The sequence below is a fragment of the Parus major genome, chromosome 2 (assembly GCF_001522545.3).
Source record: "Parus major isolate Abel chromosome 2, Parus_major1.1, whole genome shotgun sequence".
Taxonomy (NCBI): Eukaryota; Metazoa; Chordata; class Aves; order Passeriformes; family Paridae; genus Parus; species Parus major.
Window position 1 is genome coordinate 47,913,887 of NC_031769.1, and position 15,764 is coordinate 47,929,650.

The 15,764-nt window shown below is 37.2% G+C and overlaps 1 protein-coding gene across 16 annotated transcripts in view; it reads right to left on the reverse strand.

Annotated features, from left to right (window-relative positions):
- The window catches only part of ARPP21 (cAMP regulated phosphoprotein 21), a 141,634-nt gene that overhangs the window by 88,261 nt on the left and 37,609 nt on the right, over positions 1 to 15,764 (reverse strand). For 9 of the 16 annotated variants that reach the window (XM_015617556.3, XM_015617551.3, XM_015617567.3 and 6 more), the window contains exons 3-10: positions 14,289 to 14,488; positions 13,858 to 13,899; positions 13,411 to 13,446; positions 12,426 to 12,515; positions 8,240 to 8,384; positions 6,921 to 6,999; positions 5,548 to 5,607; positions 4,497 to 4,637 (exon numbers count right to left, since the gene is read on the reverse strand). In XM_015617556.3, the coding sequence (XP_015473042.1) occupies positions 4,497 to 4,637; positions 5,548 to 5,607; positions 6,921 to 6,999; positions 8,240 to 8,384; positions 12,426 to 12,515; positions 13,411 to 13,446; positions 13,858 to 13,899; positions 14,289 to 14,450 (755 nt within the window). In that variant the 5' untranslated portion in view covers positions 14,451 to 14,488. The remainder of the gene's footprint in view (positions 1 to 4,496; positions 4,638 to 5,547; positions 5,608 to 6,920; positions 7,000 to 8,239; positions 8,385 to 12,425; positions 12,516 to 13,410; positions 13,447 to 13,857; positions 13,900 to 14,288; positions 14,489 to 15,764) is intronic. The other 7 variants (XM_015617559.3, XM_015617565.3, XM_015617563.3 and 4 more) reach the window with 3 other exon arrangements.

A 15,764-nucleotide genomic window follows, 5' to 3' on the forward strand; every position in this document is an offset into this window, starting at 1 on the left:
ATATTAACAGAGCAGGGAAAAACCCATGCATCACAAGGATCATAACTCACAACATTCCCGAAAAATAAAACAGTCAGAACTGAGGATGTGAGAATCGGTATGAAGTTCATAACAGCTATGTTACACCCTCAGAATGCATGAAAATGTCTAAACACAGCATTATATATCATAAGCATCCTACCTTCTGGGTTCTGATGAGCCCTGCCACTCACATTTATATTAAAAGAGTACATGAATGCATGTGTGGGCTGTGGTACAGACATGGGTGTCACATGGCTGATGATATCAACCAAATGAAAAACCTTTCAATTTACCAAGTACACCAAACATGTTTCCCCTACATTTCTCCACCTAGCTACAGATAACCAAATCAATGAATCTGAGTGAACTGATACATCTCATGATATGAACAGTTCTACAAAAAATCCTGAAGTAATTCCAGTTGTTTGATAGGAATTATGAGGAATATGCAGAACAGAAGGTGGCACATACACATTTTTTTGGCTCCAAAAAGGGATGCCCTGTCTAACATATTGCCTCAATTCCAAACTTCTCTTTATATCGTATTTCACTGTCTTATGTTCCCCATACACTTCTGTGTATCTTTAGATAGATGACAGGCAGACACAGATGACAGACAAACATACATTAGAATGGTGAGGCAAGAGCAGTTTCATACTGAGCAAGGCAGACTTCCCATTTTAAGTCGTAGTCCTTAGACTATAGAAAAAAAGAAACAACAAAATCCTCCTTCATTTTCTAATCAATTTTTCTCACATATACTGCTGAGAATAAGATTTCAAAAATTGGATTTTAGATAGGCAGGACTTTGTAAGGACTTTAAATTTCAAAAATCATATGAAAAGAAAATTTATTTTTAAAATCCACTATTCTCTAATGAGAGCTAGAATACAGAGATTTAACTTTAATAATGTCAACACTCAGGTGGTCGAGGTCCTCACTGTCTTTTAAAATTTAATTTGTTAAAAAAAAGCTTTGAAAACAGCAGGCCTCATTCACATTCCAATAAAATTATAGAAAAAGAAAAGGCATCTTAGATTCTTAGAGTAAGGTCTTCATTATAAATACTCTTCAGTCTGAAAAATTGCCACTATTGTCTGACTGTATTTTTAAGAGAGACTTCTCTGAGAGCTCATGAAAGCTGCAGGATTGCACTCCCAGAGGTTCAGATCTCAATTTTTTACCACCCTTTTTTTCCCCCCTCTATGTAAAGCAGCACGGATGAACAGAGAAGTTGCAGCCTTCCTTCCAGCTACAATTTCTTCAATAAACACTTTCTCATATTCCAAACCTCTGTAAATTAGGTACTTTACAGGCATAGGTACGCTAAAGTGGATCCACGCTGCCCTGAGAGAGCCAGCTGATGGAAGCACAGCAATGCCCCCATCTTCTCCATTCACAGGCTCATCCCCTGATTGACACACACTAGTCCTTCCTTTCTGAGGCACTCATAAGGAATGTTGATACCAGAGTTTTCCAGCCAGCCCTTTCACCTGAAAACCAGTAACTCTTTTGACACTTGTACCTCTGAGCACCTGCAGGCAGCGAGCACGGGAGGTGTCTGCTGAACAGGATAAACGCACCTCACTGCCTGGAGCCAGAGAAGAACTCATCACCTGCAAGCAGGAGCAGAGGTGTGACATGAACCCTCACTCAGCTAAAGGAATAAACACAAGGTGCTTATTCCAGCCCACAGGGCAACACTGCAGAGTCAAATGTTCAAACAAGCACACGTAAGTCAGAGCCAGCGCAGAATTTATGAATTCCAGATTACGCAGGAATATTCTTCTCTCTCTACAGTAGTGGCTAAAGTAGTTTGGAAACAACATGCCATGAAGAGATAATTTATTGCCAAAACGCAAATCTTCAGAACATCTGTCTGTGGGGCCTCTCCATAAAGCCACATAAAGCTATCAAGGCTTAGGCTTGCAGCACAACATAACCACACTGAACAGCGTTTCAGACGCTCTTCAGATTCTCCGGTATTCTGGATACTGTCCAAGCAGTAATTAATAGAGTCAACACATTCCCAGTATTTGGTGTTGATTTGAAACTGCACAAAACTGTCTCCTCTGAGAGCAGTGAAATGCTGAACATATGAAATCACATTGGATGCTTTCAGATGTGGAACTTACACAATATTTGCTGAGGATAATAAAATCTCATCAGCCCTTATTCATGCTAGATAATAACAAACTATTTTCTGTCAGAGCCAGGGATGTTTTAAAAAAAACATGCCATCTCCTCCAGTTATGAAAAGAAACAGCCACTTCACAAAAGCTTTATTTTATGGTAATATCAAAATAATGTAAATAACACACTGGAAGAACCACAAGGCAATATGAGCTTCATATAATCCAGTTACCTACCACCAAATCACTGAAGAAGGAAGAAATCATCAGCTTGTGGCTCATCTGGTGCTTACAAAACAGCTGTACTTACAGTCAACAGAACAGCAAAGCCCTGCATTTATTTCTGGAATATCTAGACAGGAATGGTGTCAGCACCATTTTTCAATGGCCTCACCTCCAGCCTGCAAGACCACAGCTGAAAAGGCCATTCGATCTGTTGCATCCCTACAACATCCTGCCTGCTGAGCTTGCAAGAAGAGCAGTTCATACCTAGAAAATAGCCTTGCTTACTCACTCCCACCATGCACGGAGCCACAGCTTCACCAAAGCACTCAGAAAAAGCTCTGACTGTTGAAGAAGGCTTCAGTGACATCTCCAGAAGCACCATGTAAGCATTTCCAACAGTGCTTCTGGTGCTGCCCATCTCTGAGATGAAAGCCACACAACAGAGCAAGGCATTTACAGGTATTAATGTGTTAGTATTATTCTATTATCAAGTCAACCAGAAGGCAATGCTGTGAGGAAAGATCTGTAGCAGCTGGTGCACTACATAAATGACATAGATGTTAGGGAAAAGGGAGGACTGTAAAAGAGAGAGGAATGCTTAAAGAGCATTAAAATATGATTGACTGTGTTTTGTTTAAGAGGGGACTCATTTTCAGCTCAAAATTGAACACCAGATTGCTGCATACCAAGCTTTTTCTTATTCAGACCCAAAGATAGCTCTTTTAGGGGCAGGTATTATCAGACCCTGAGGCTAAGCCTTTGCAGCTTGAGTGTTTTATCTAGCTACTGTAATTCTCTTGACTTCTGAAAATCAAACTGTTAGTGCATGCTTTACTCAAACCTTGAAAAACAGTAATGCCCAAGAGCTGTTTCACAAATCTCCAAGTATCTCAGGGACAGCCCAAGAAAAGGATCTAAAATAAATTGCCTGTTATCTTAAATTTATTACAATCACTTGGAAGACTTTTAGGTCTCCCTGAAATAGCAAATACCAGTGTGTATTGATCTTGCAAAATTAGGTAGTCACAGAATAATCTGAGTTGGAAGGGTCTCACAAGGATCACTGAGTCCAAATCCCAGCCCTGCATAGCACCATTCCCAAGTCCTGCCACCCTTCTACAGGAGAAGCTAATAACATTAAAAAAATGCTCTCTGCAACTAGATATAAATAAATCACCTAGCTACTGGATATATAAATGAAACAAATGCTTAGATTTCTCCTACTAATTGAATACAGGAAGTACACAATTTTCAAATGGGGCTTTCCTGTTCCAATACCAGATACCACGACTTCATTACCCAGTTGTAATTACTTCCTCTTCATTACGTAGTTTATAGGTAGAGGGGGAGAGAAAGGCTATGTTTATTACATGTGGCATTTGGCAGGAAAAGTGATGGTGATTAAGTATGGACACATTACCACAGCTCATATCGAGTTTTGGTTAGCTTTATACAGTTTTAGCTTATACAGCTTTAACCAGTTCATGGAGAAGCACAGAACTTAAGCCAGCACAGGCTTAACCTGACAGGAATTTTGCGATGCATTTGAACCACCAGAAGGAATTTGTATTTCACAAAAACACTAGTCAAATAGTGAGATTTGAAGGGAAAATAAAAGATGGGAGGAGAAGAAAAGGGAATGAATGGTGTCAGGTGGTGGAGGGAAACCAAATCTTAAACAATCAGGCTGAGCAGAAAACGACTCTTGAAGCAGGCAGAGCCAGAACAAGGAAAAAGGCCATCTTCCAAATACGTTTGGGCTGTTTAGGATGCAATTGTATGGTAGCAGGTGACTTGCAAAGAAACAAGCTCACTCCTGTAGCAAACTGGTGGCACTAAGGAATCAGGAAAACTAACATTCCAAGATACCCTGCTTTCTTGCAAAAGACCAGTTAGGTTGATTTCTCCTTATGTATCTTTATAGCCTTAGATAACCTCACTGTGAGAGCCCTGTCTTCCTTTCCCAACCTAGAAAACAATAAAAAGCACTCACTGCTGATACAAAAACAAATAAAAATTTATATATATATCAAATAATTACACCACGCAGTCATGGTACAAACCAGCTCCTGTCTTGAGAAAGGAAACAAGAAAAAACACAGCAGTGCTATTACTTACATTCTTGTATTGCTGGTCTTGTTGATAATTACAGATTTTCCAGTCTGATCCACATTATGATCCATTCCAAAATAAGCTGCCACTCTGTGCACTAGCATCCTCTGATACGACGACATCTGAGGGAACTTTTTATAGTGATTACTAGAAACAAAAGAAACAAATAGCATTGACAATTACATTTCCCTCTAAGCTATAAATAAATGAAACCAGCAATACATTTAACAATTCAGTGGACAGAAATCTCACTGAAAACTTCTCCTTTACGCATTTACATATAAATGTTTGCTACAGAAAGGCTGAAAAGAAAGAAAAAAAGGAATTAATTTTAGAATTTCTAGTAAGTACACTTCCATGTGCAACATTCATACAAACAAAGCTCATGCTTCACAGTACCCTGTCAGTGTTCTGTGTGTTGGGAAGAACTCATCCCCCAATCCCCCACACGCACTCATGCTCCCTACACAACCAATCCTACAGATTTGCTGAGACACTGGCAACAGCTTTCTGCCTTTCTCCCAAAGGTCAGATGCAGGGCAATTCTGGAAAGATCTAGTTTGGCAAACACTCCTTTTTTCCTTTATTACTGACAAAATGGTTATTTGCCGTCAGCATAATTTTTTTCCTCTGCTGCTATTCTGACTCTCTATTTTTAAAGCTGCAGGACTATCTTATTATAAAGGCCATATAGTAGCAAGAATCCCTCCACCTAAGTTTAATTTTATTTTCCAACACATTAGAATAACACAGCACAAAGGAAAAGCCGTGAGATAACAAATTTGATTATCCTCTACACTAAAAGCTTTAATTATATTTTTGGATCTATATGCACAGAGCCAGTGCAATTACAACACAATGAAAAGCAAAAGGTTTTCATTTACATCTACTTTATTTTAAGCAGTTTCACCACGTGGCAGGAAATAGAAGCCTGCTCTTGCAGTGTGCCAGTAACAGCCCTCAGAAGCACTGTGGTCCATATGAGTGTATCCCTTGCACGACCCTCACTGCAACACATGCACATGACTTAATAAACCAAGCGTGGAACCCAACTTACTTGTTGTCACTAATAAAATCAATAATTTCCTGTTCCATTTTCAAGAGTATCATCCTGTCCCTGTCAAAGAGAAATGCAAGGATTTTCACCATCATAGATATTTTAGAGGAAAATATTCATATAACAATGTTTGTAAGGATATTTAGCAAGTGTTGTCAGTCATCTTGATTAAAAACGAAATTTGCTTTTCTTTACCCTGGATCATCTGCAAAAGACTAAACCTTGCTTTTCTGTACCTTCATTGACATACAGATTTCACTCTTCCATGAGCTCAACTATGGCCTGAGAGTGCTTCCAGCCAAAACAGGCTGCAGTCAACGCATGCCATAGAAAGACTCTCACTGCTATGCATAGCTTTGGTCTTTTTTCACCCTTTTTTGATGGAAAATGAGATTTCCACCTAAGCTAGATCTTTCACAAGAAGAGCTGCTGCCCACAGAAATTTTCAACATTGTTCCTGAGACATATCTTCCACAAGGCATTGATCTGCTGCAAGAAAGCTGGACACATATAGTTAGAGAGCATAATGGAGAACACCACCTTTGAACTGCGGTTCCCAGGAGAAAATGCCACAGTACTTCTCTGGCAAAATGCTGTGGTTTTCACTGGAAGGTCTCAGATGATCCTTTTCCCTCTCCTCCCTTGTTAAAAAAAACATCCAGAAGTTTCCCTAGCATATTTTCACGCATTTCTAAGCTGGACAGAGTCTCATCATTCCTTAGTTCTTTTGAATTTTCTTATTTTGCACAGATAAAGCAATTGAAGGACCTTCCATCATCTGTACAAGGGGTTATGCAAGCTGTTAGGTACCCAATTATTCCCAGTTCTGCTGGGAATAACTGCAGAATTACATGGTACCTATTTAACACATTCAAATGAAATGAGCATTGAAAATCACAGTGTATAAAAATGTTACAGATCTTTCCTTGGATGTTTAGAGGCAAATTTAATGATGAGATGGGCTTGTAGCTGCAGATGAAAACTATGGGAATACTGAGAGCAGAATTTGGCACTGAGCACAGGATTTTAATTGTGTGCAGCATTGCTAGAAGAAAGCTACTTTATATTCATATACAAATCTCCAACCGCAATAGTTATAATATATTATTGCAATCACCACGTGGAGCTGTATAAAAGAAGGTAAGGACAAAGACCAGATGTTAGTGAAAGTGACATTAAGCAATGGGTGACTGGATGGGGAAGTAGAAGTTGATGACTTTTTATAGCATTTTTCTCAGTTAACAGCCTACCTCGTTTACATTTTCCCTCACAACCATCTCCAGAACAAATAAAACACAGTGTACAGTTATGAGAAGTTGCAGACTGCCAACTATAATTTCAGGAATGTCAGCTGTAACACAGGAAATACCTACCTGGGGTTATTCTTTAATGTGTTAATGAGAAACTCATGCAAATCTATGCCTGTTGAGTCTGTATACTCTTGACTGCAATCTGAAAAATAAAAATAAACAGCCTCCACTCACTTATTTTATTTCAACAGTTCCGATTAACTATGCTATAAATCAAAACCCATTTTTCAGCACCAATCTGAAAGAATATGCTCTGAAAGAAAATAGTCATTTGGAGTTCAGCCAAGAAAGATATATATTCTGAAGCATCAGGTGGACATTCATTGTTCCTCTGTACAACTCCAATGAGAACACAGCATCAAAACTAAACATTAACAGAAACTGCTGGTCATATAAAAACACAAAAAGCTTCAATGCCATTGCACCCTACCGAGCTCTTCGTTTAAACCATTAAAAAAACATTTCAAAATGAGGAAAGAAAAGTTTTATTCATCAATGTCTCTCTGCGTCACTTAATAAATGCTGTACACTCAGCAAATGAGGAATCATGCCAGTGGGAACTCCATTTGCATTAAAAGACTGAGATCCAATGACACCTGGGAGTAGGCAGGTAATAGGGATGAGTGACAGTAGCCAGAATTAATTTTCCAGCATTATCTCCTGACTCAAATGTACACACAGATTCTCAAGTTGGCGTGAACTGTGAGAGCTCCATTGAAGCCAAATGACAATTCACACCAGCTGCAGATCCACACCCAGGTAGGCAATGATTATTTTTGGGAGATTACAATGCAACTTTATACCATGGATTAATAAAAATATTTTAGAAAGCAATACCAAATTTAGAGAGAACATTTTTCCTGAAGTCTTGGTAGGTGGTAATAGAAGATAGCAATGCAGGTTAAATGTCCTGGATGAATTTCCTTACAGCATTTAAGGTAAATTATCCATGAGAGAAAAGCAATACTGAAGAGGATTACTCTCTACTGCCTACACTGCAAAAGTTACATACCAATATATTATCATTAATCTAGATAAAAGAGTATGTCTTATGCACTATATACACTTATTATGCAATCACACATATTTATGTATTTATGTGTTTATACCAACATGGTTAAGCATTCAAAACATCAATTTTACATTAAAGAGAACAAATAAAATCTTATAAAAGGCCTCAGTTTGGAAGGTTTCTTCACTTTAAAGCCTGATGTTTGTATGAAAAACATGCTTTTGCATACACATTTTAGGTTCTGAATTTTCTCAGTGTATGAAAACACTGCTACTGTGTATATATACACAAGTAAAGAAAGACATCCTTGTAAAAATGCACAATCCTTTCTACAATGATAATTATAGTAATTTAAATATTTTAAGTTCACCTTTTGATAACATTCTGATCTTGCTTTTTTCACTGTTTTTATCTTTATTTTTATCCTTCTCTTTTTCTTTCTCGGAGTCATCTTTACTAGATTTATCTTCTTCTTGCAAGCTAGGAAAACTTGAAAGCTGTAGTTGGATTGATTCCTGTTGGGGAAAAAAGATAGATAAATTATGGGCCAGATTCAGTACGCTTCCCATGGCTTCCAACCTGCAGATATTGGCATTAAACTATGTGTAGCTAGAAAAGTTGAAGCCAGATACATTTCTTTCCTATTTGAAACGTGGCATTTTTTAGCCAGGAGAGTGACAACATCTTAGAGGCCAAATTCTAGTGGTCAGTAGGTATTTTTTCCTCTAATATTTTAAATATTATAAAATTTAGGCTACCTCTAAGGGGACTACATTATTCTACACTTCAGTAGTTCTCCTTTAAGACTTTTCAGAATAATGAAATACATTTCATATGGCCTTTCTTAATTCAATAATTTAATACTACATATGTTCAGTGATGATTAATGGATAGATATCTGAAAAATAAAGCTTTTTTTCCTTTCACTAGAAAGTCTGTAGGTTGATATGCATTGTTTTGCACATGTAAGTGCAGTATCGGGTAGATGGAGTTTTCTGGCTCTAATAGTAGAAGAGTGCCAGCAAATTTTATACTCCATTGTATACAAGAGGGTTTACTAACTTATCAGGTAATTAATATGCAGATGTGTCTTTCACAAAAGGGAGGAAATATGCCCTGTGATTTTTTAAGGATGTTTTAGTAAGCAAACTTCTTTAAGACATCACAAATTTTACCCTCAAAAATTCAGTATTTTGGAGACTATGAGTCCCTTTGAAACATGCTTCAGCTTAAAAAAGTTAATAAAAACTAAGAATTCAAGCTGGATTGCATTTCCTAATTTTCTTTAAGAAGTTACTTTGCCTGCTCGAGGCATTACTTTATACTGGCTTTGTTTTAACAAAACCCAAATTGTTTTCTTTTTAAATTACCAGGGCATAATTTACATATTTCAAGAAATCCTAATCTGGTTGGACAAAACTGAAGGAAGTATATACTTCTGTGTTTTATTCTTTTAAAGAAAAAAAACTATATGCTTAAGTAGTGTAAAAAAAACACATTTGAAGAAAGCTGTCACAAAACTCTGCTTTCTTTAATAGAATGGAGTTCTGCATGCCTGATAACTTGACATCATGTTAATGAAAACCTAATTCACCAATATTTGAGAATTTTGGAGTTTCTTGAATGCTAGTAGAAGTAGCCTTCCTTCACTATTTTTCAATTAATACTAGCATACCAAAAGATCCATAGAATATTTTAAAGTAAGGGGTGTGTTTTTAAGCAACCATTATGAATTCAAAAGACGTTTCCAGTAATTATTACAAATTTTAGGTTTCTGAATTCTTTCAAGAACTATGGATCAGCCATCACAAGACATGTAAGACAAGATCCTAACAAAACAAGGTATCAGCAGAAACATGCCACAGTAAGACAGAAATTGGTAACTTCTCAGCTTAATCATTATTGACTTTTTGTGAGATTTGAATGTGGCACAAAGAAGTGAGATGGAAAGCATTGTAAAAGAGAAACAAAGACCTGGACCCAAAATTTAACTTGACCTACCACCCTTAATCCCTACTTCTGCTAGTTTCAGCTGACAGTCTTACCCAAAATCTGAGCCTACAGAGGGAAAGAGTGGGAATTCCTGGTCATTTGAGGTAAAGATACATTGAGAAATGTTCCCTAAATGGCTCAGTTTGCTCAGAGAACTAATGCTATGCCTGCTTTCTTTCACTACTAATGTGAGTTTGATTTCTCACTCAAACAACAAACTTTGGATCAACCATTGCCAAATGACCCCAAAGGATAACTTGATTCCATGCCCTGCCCAGAGCAGAGTGACTGTGCTGCTAGCATTTCAACAGGAGAAAAATGTAACTGGCCACGTTGTTCCCAGGATATTAATCCTAGAATATTAATTCACAGTGGTTCTTAAAAATGCACTTATGAAAATGACAGACTTTACAGAAAAGCACATATATGAACATAGAGTAAATACTGTTTTACATGTAACGTAATACTCATGTATTTGCGCTAGAAAAAACACACAAAAGGGCTGTAGAGTCGTGAAAGCAAGCTACTGTGTATTTTCTTAGATTTTTATTGATTTTTCTCAATAATAAAATACAATGTTAATAAATACATTGATACAAGTATAGTGAACAACAAAATAGATTTTCAAATTGCAATAATACACTTCTTGGTCTATAGTATAACATTAAAGGCAACATTTCTTTTAAGTAAGGACATAGTGAACCATTGGATAAGCACTCAAGATCAAGTAATACAGGTAAACAAGTTTTTTCCTTATACAGGAAAATGAAGGCAAGTATTCAAATATAAGTACAAACATCAAGTCTGCAGTACAATCCATACTCAGTAGTTCTGGCAAGGTACCGTACATTCTCTGAAAATTAATTCCCTGTGGTTTATAAACCATTAAGATAAAATAAAAATTAGTAAAAAATAATTCCAAACCAAAAATAAGCTACTTCTCCTCTAAAGTGAAAGCAAAACAATTTGGTTGGCACAAAACTTCCTGTATCCTTCAGCCAGCCCAAGGAGGAGCCTGCAGGTCCAGCTTTCCACGGCAAAGCTGAGCCACATTCATTAGTAAAGGGTCAGCAAGAGCAACAGGGCAATTCCTATCAAATTAATTACACAAGCCAATTGCTTCCTTAGAAAACGTGCTGGGGTCAAGGAAGACATTTAATCTCCCATAAATATTTTAAGATGGTAAAAGAAATCTTTGCTGAGGCTGGTCAGTAGGTAAGACCAAAGGCCGTGTGAAACAGGAACCCCTCCTCTGCCTGCTGTAAGGATCGGGTTTTGCCTCAACACCTGCCAGTCTCTCTGTAGTTTAGTACAGGTCCTGTGCAGTACATTATAAACTACCAGCAATGCTTAATACAATCTCTTTGTACTGTTCTCCTTTTCATTCTCCATTAAACAATAGAAAATACAAACAGAATTGGAACAAAAGCCACATATTTTGAGTAATGCAAGTCAAGCGAAAAGCGTCTACCTACAACAGAACAACTGATAAAATAACCTGCCCACTACTGCATAAGCATCATTGTAGAGCAGTAGAACATGTAAATGTCCTGCTGCTAAACAACTTGGTTTTTGGTCTTTCAATAAAATTAAAAAAATAGAAAAACCTCTCCTTACTTATGAGCTAAGAGGAGCAGATTTGTTTCATTTCAAGTCAATAGAAACAGTGAGAAAGTACACTTAAATGTCATTTTTTATTTTTGTGCTAAGCTCACAAGAAGCCACTTACTCAAGCTCTCTCGATGGCTGATTTCAGTTGCACATAAACATCTCATAAATTATAGGCAGTGTTCATCATATTTTGAGTTTTAGTTAGTTTAGCTAGCTGGGATTTTTTTTAAGCCTTGCTCTCACTAGGCAAGCAAAGAGGAGTAATTGAGGCTTAACTTTTGCTTTTTGGAGTACTTTTTGAAGTTAGTCTACAAAGACTTCCACCAGTGTTACTGTCTTAGGTGAGGAGTGCAGAGGACAGAACTCTAGCAGCTGCTGGGAATGCAACACTACCAGTACAGATAAACTCAAATACACGATTTTTGATATAGTTTAATTTACACCGAGAGTTTAAAAAACAAATGCCACTCAATAGGAGGCATCCTTGGTTCTACCAAGGTATTTTAGAGAGCAAAGGACCTTAGAATTTTATGTGAAGGGGGACACTGATATGAACTGAAGTCTTAGAGAAACCACCAATCAGAGCATATTCGTAACTGTATTTGGTGCAGCCTCGAAAGAGATAGCCTTAGAGAAAAGAACATATTAATATTCTTTTTGATAGTTATTATTTTTTAAAATTTTAAAATCTGAATTCTTTTGAATTCTTTTCCATTTGCTGAAATTTTCAGGGGGTCTGGAAAAAAAAGCAAACAACACCCTGTGATATAGTATAAAACTAGTATTTCAAATTAAAGTTCACGCTAAACCAGTAACTCCATAAAAACACGTTCTTTGTTGGATGTAATTTTTCCCCCAAGAAAGACATTGTTAAATGCCCGATTAAGTAACACAATCATGCAACTGAAGATGGAGGTCAACCATGCAGCTAACAGCAATGATTGCAAGTGTACCTGGTTGTCATGAAGATTTTCTGCTCCCGGGCGAGGGGATGACTCTTCACACACAGCAAGACTTCGCACGAGTTTCCCCTTAGCTCCTGACTGAATAAGAGAAAGAGAGAGAACAAAACAGAAAACACTACTACTGACCCCAAGCCACATAAGCTGCCCACATCAGCTACTCCCAAATATCCCAGAAAACTATTACCCACCCAGTCCAAACAAATGCATTTGCCTTGGACACGAATAAAAAAAGTTTCTACACAGCAAGACATCTGCCATACAGGGAAGGTGGTAGGTTTCTTTTTGCTTTTATCATTTCAGCTACAGTTCACTCACTTCCACCAAAAATCGTAACAACAAAGAACAGACACTCCAATACTGAAAGCAATTTAATATAAACTCAAGGGTTCCTTTTGTCATTTGGTTTGGGGGTTTTATTGTTTGTTCTGGGAGTCCCTCTCCTCCTTCTAGTAGTATTATATCCAAGAAACACAGACAATAAGGTGTGCGTGTATTACAGATCTGAACTTGAAAAATTAAAAGAAGTTTTTTAGGTTTTTGTTTCTAGAAGCTTCTTCCTGCACCTTCCCCCACCCATTCCCCCCTTAGGGAGCTAGTCAGTCTGTTTCTTTATGTCAAGATTATTCCATTAAAAAAAAAAAATTCCAAAAGAAACATTGATTACTAAAGCAAAAGGAGTGAACGTTTTCCTTTTCCAGTGGTGCATAGAAGCACACATGCTGTCTAACACAAGGACACAGCAAGCCTAGCAGCTTAAAATTATGATGGATAAAGGGATGCCTGATACATTATATCTAGAGGCAGTTCTCTGCCTTTTGTGAAGAATGGGGTAGGGGGCAAGAAAAAACCCACAACACAAACAAAAAAGCTCAACCAGACAGGTGACGAAAGAATTTCATTTTGATTGTAGACAGACATTTAACAGAAATTCTTCATACTCTTGTGCCATGCAACTCCAGAGATGGACCCTTACCTTGGATCTCTTTTTCTGCTGATTAGAACCTCGTTTCTGGGTACAGCAAAAAAAGAGAAGTAGTTATCACTTCAGTGGATAGTGGGCATGATGAGAGCATTACCCATAAACAGACTTTTTTAAATGACTTCTAACTGATGTTTTAAATCAGTTGCTGAAAAATTGCAAAAGCAACTTCCCCAAACCCAGTTTGGAAAGCAGGGAAAACCAAGAATCATCTCTGCTAATTTTCATTCATTTTACAAACAAGTAAAAACAAGAAAAAAAAACACTACACAGTGCTCTGTAATTTTGCATATAATAAAAATGTAAGAAAAGGTATACTTAAGTAAATGCTCCCCCTCTCCAAAATCCTCTTAAATTGTGGTCTCCCCCTTTATTTTTTTATTCGATTGAGCAAAAAGGATTAAAAACCCCTCATCCGATAAAGTCTTCTTATCAAATTACCTTCTTAGGCTTTGCATAACAACTTTTTGTTGGCAGTAACACCTACAAACCAAACCACACATTAAGTAATTATTCATTAGTATTACCTGTAAATTCATGAGATCAAGGTAGTTTTCTAAATCCCCAAAGAGGGAAAACAGTCAAATATCTCACCAAGCTTTAAAACAGATGTCTAGAAATTAACTTCTCAGAAAAAGTAATAACATGGACAGCAGCCTAAAGAGCTTGAAAGGTATAACAAATAACAGCATTTATTTTATAGTGAAATAAAAGAACCTAAAATAAATAAATAAATAAATATAAAAGTAGAAACAGTCTCCAAATCATAAGAAAAAACAGGGAAAGTGTAGGCAATGAAAGAGCTCACAGAAATGGAAAAGCAATGGTAACACATTGATATTTAACACGCCCATTCACTCTGCCTGTCTTACCTGCAGCTCTGTCTTGGAATCACTGAGCTTCTCCTCCTCTACTTCTGAGCTTTCAGATTTATTAAGAACACAGTTGTCTGGGCTGGCTTCAGAGATGGCAGTCTCCTGCTCTTTTGCAGCTTCCTCTGCTGTCTCCTGGTTCAATTTACCTTGCTCAGACATTCTTCCAGACAGAAATTAAAATAACAAGATTTGGTGACCTGAAAGGTCAAGATACCACGACACAAATACACACAAAAAAAAAAAAACATTGGGAGTGAAATTTATTTTTTCCTTTTAATTCCCAATTTCATTTCCTTTGATAAACAAACCAAAATGAGCAGCTCAGGAGTGGAAAACTATGTATGTCCCAGATGAAGAAATGTACTCAATCAACAATATTGGGTAACAGCAGAATTGTGTTAGGTTAAGCAAGCAGATCTGAACAGTCTTTGTGGAGAGCAGATTTAAGGTAAGGTCCTGTGACTCCCCATCCCAGCCCCAGGATTGACAAAGTTCAGGCAGGGACAGTGAAGGACTCTCTACCACAAAGCTCAATGGTAGCAGGCAAAAAGGACCAATTCTAGGTCTCTGGCATCTCAAGGTTCCCCTCCTCTATTTCTTTTTTTTTTTTTTTTACCAAACAAACAGAAATAAAAACCAAGCCAGAGCAAGAACACTGTTTTTAGTATCCAGCTGTAGGTTTTATGCATACAAGAAGCCATGGTACTTACATCCACCATAAATATATATTTGTCTTTTTTTTTTTTAAGAGATGATAATTCAAGATAAGTATGAACTTTAAATTTGTCAATAAAGCTCTCAGGGTCAACATTTTCAGGGATCAAACCAACAGCTCCATTATTAAAACCGTAAGCCTTTTCCCAAAACATGTCACTCTTGAGTACTAGGAAAATTGTACAGAAAGCCCTTGGCAGGTAATTCTAATGAAGAAATCTCAACTGAACTGCATTTACTCTCAGCTTACAATGGGGTTGTTGTACAGAAGCTTTAAAGGCTTTTCAGAGTTAAAGCCTATTATTCTTTTCTCTCTCTTTCTCTGCCCCCAGCTCCCTCTTGAAGACTCCCCCACTGATCAATTGTCAAAGGAGACTCATGAATAATTTAACTTTCCTTTCCCCATCCATTTGGCTTAAGAAGCATCTTCAAGAAAAACAACTGTATTTGAAATATGAAGTTATTGCAGGAAGGGTCTTTTGCAACACATTGCCACTTCTCAAGAGTGAAAAGGCAGCTATGAAGCAAAATCACACTTTGCCACCTTTCTTTTTATAGTTTGAAATTAGACGCTCAACAGAACCAGTATAACTTACCTTTTTTTTTTTAAGACATGTTTTAAGAGATAAAATCTAAGGCATACTGCGTTATAAACACTTACTTCTTCCAGTTTCTGCTTTTGTTTCGCACTGTAAGCAAATAAAATTTCCTATATAATCTTACTGTTTGAGAAGGACTGTGAATTTCACAGGAAATCAA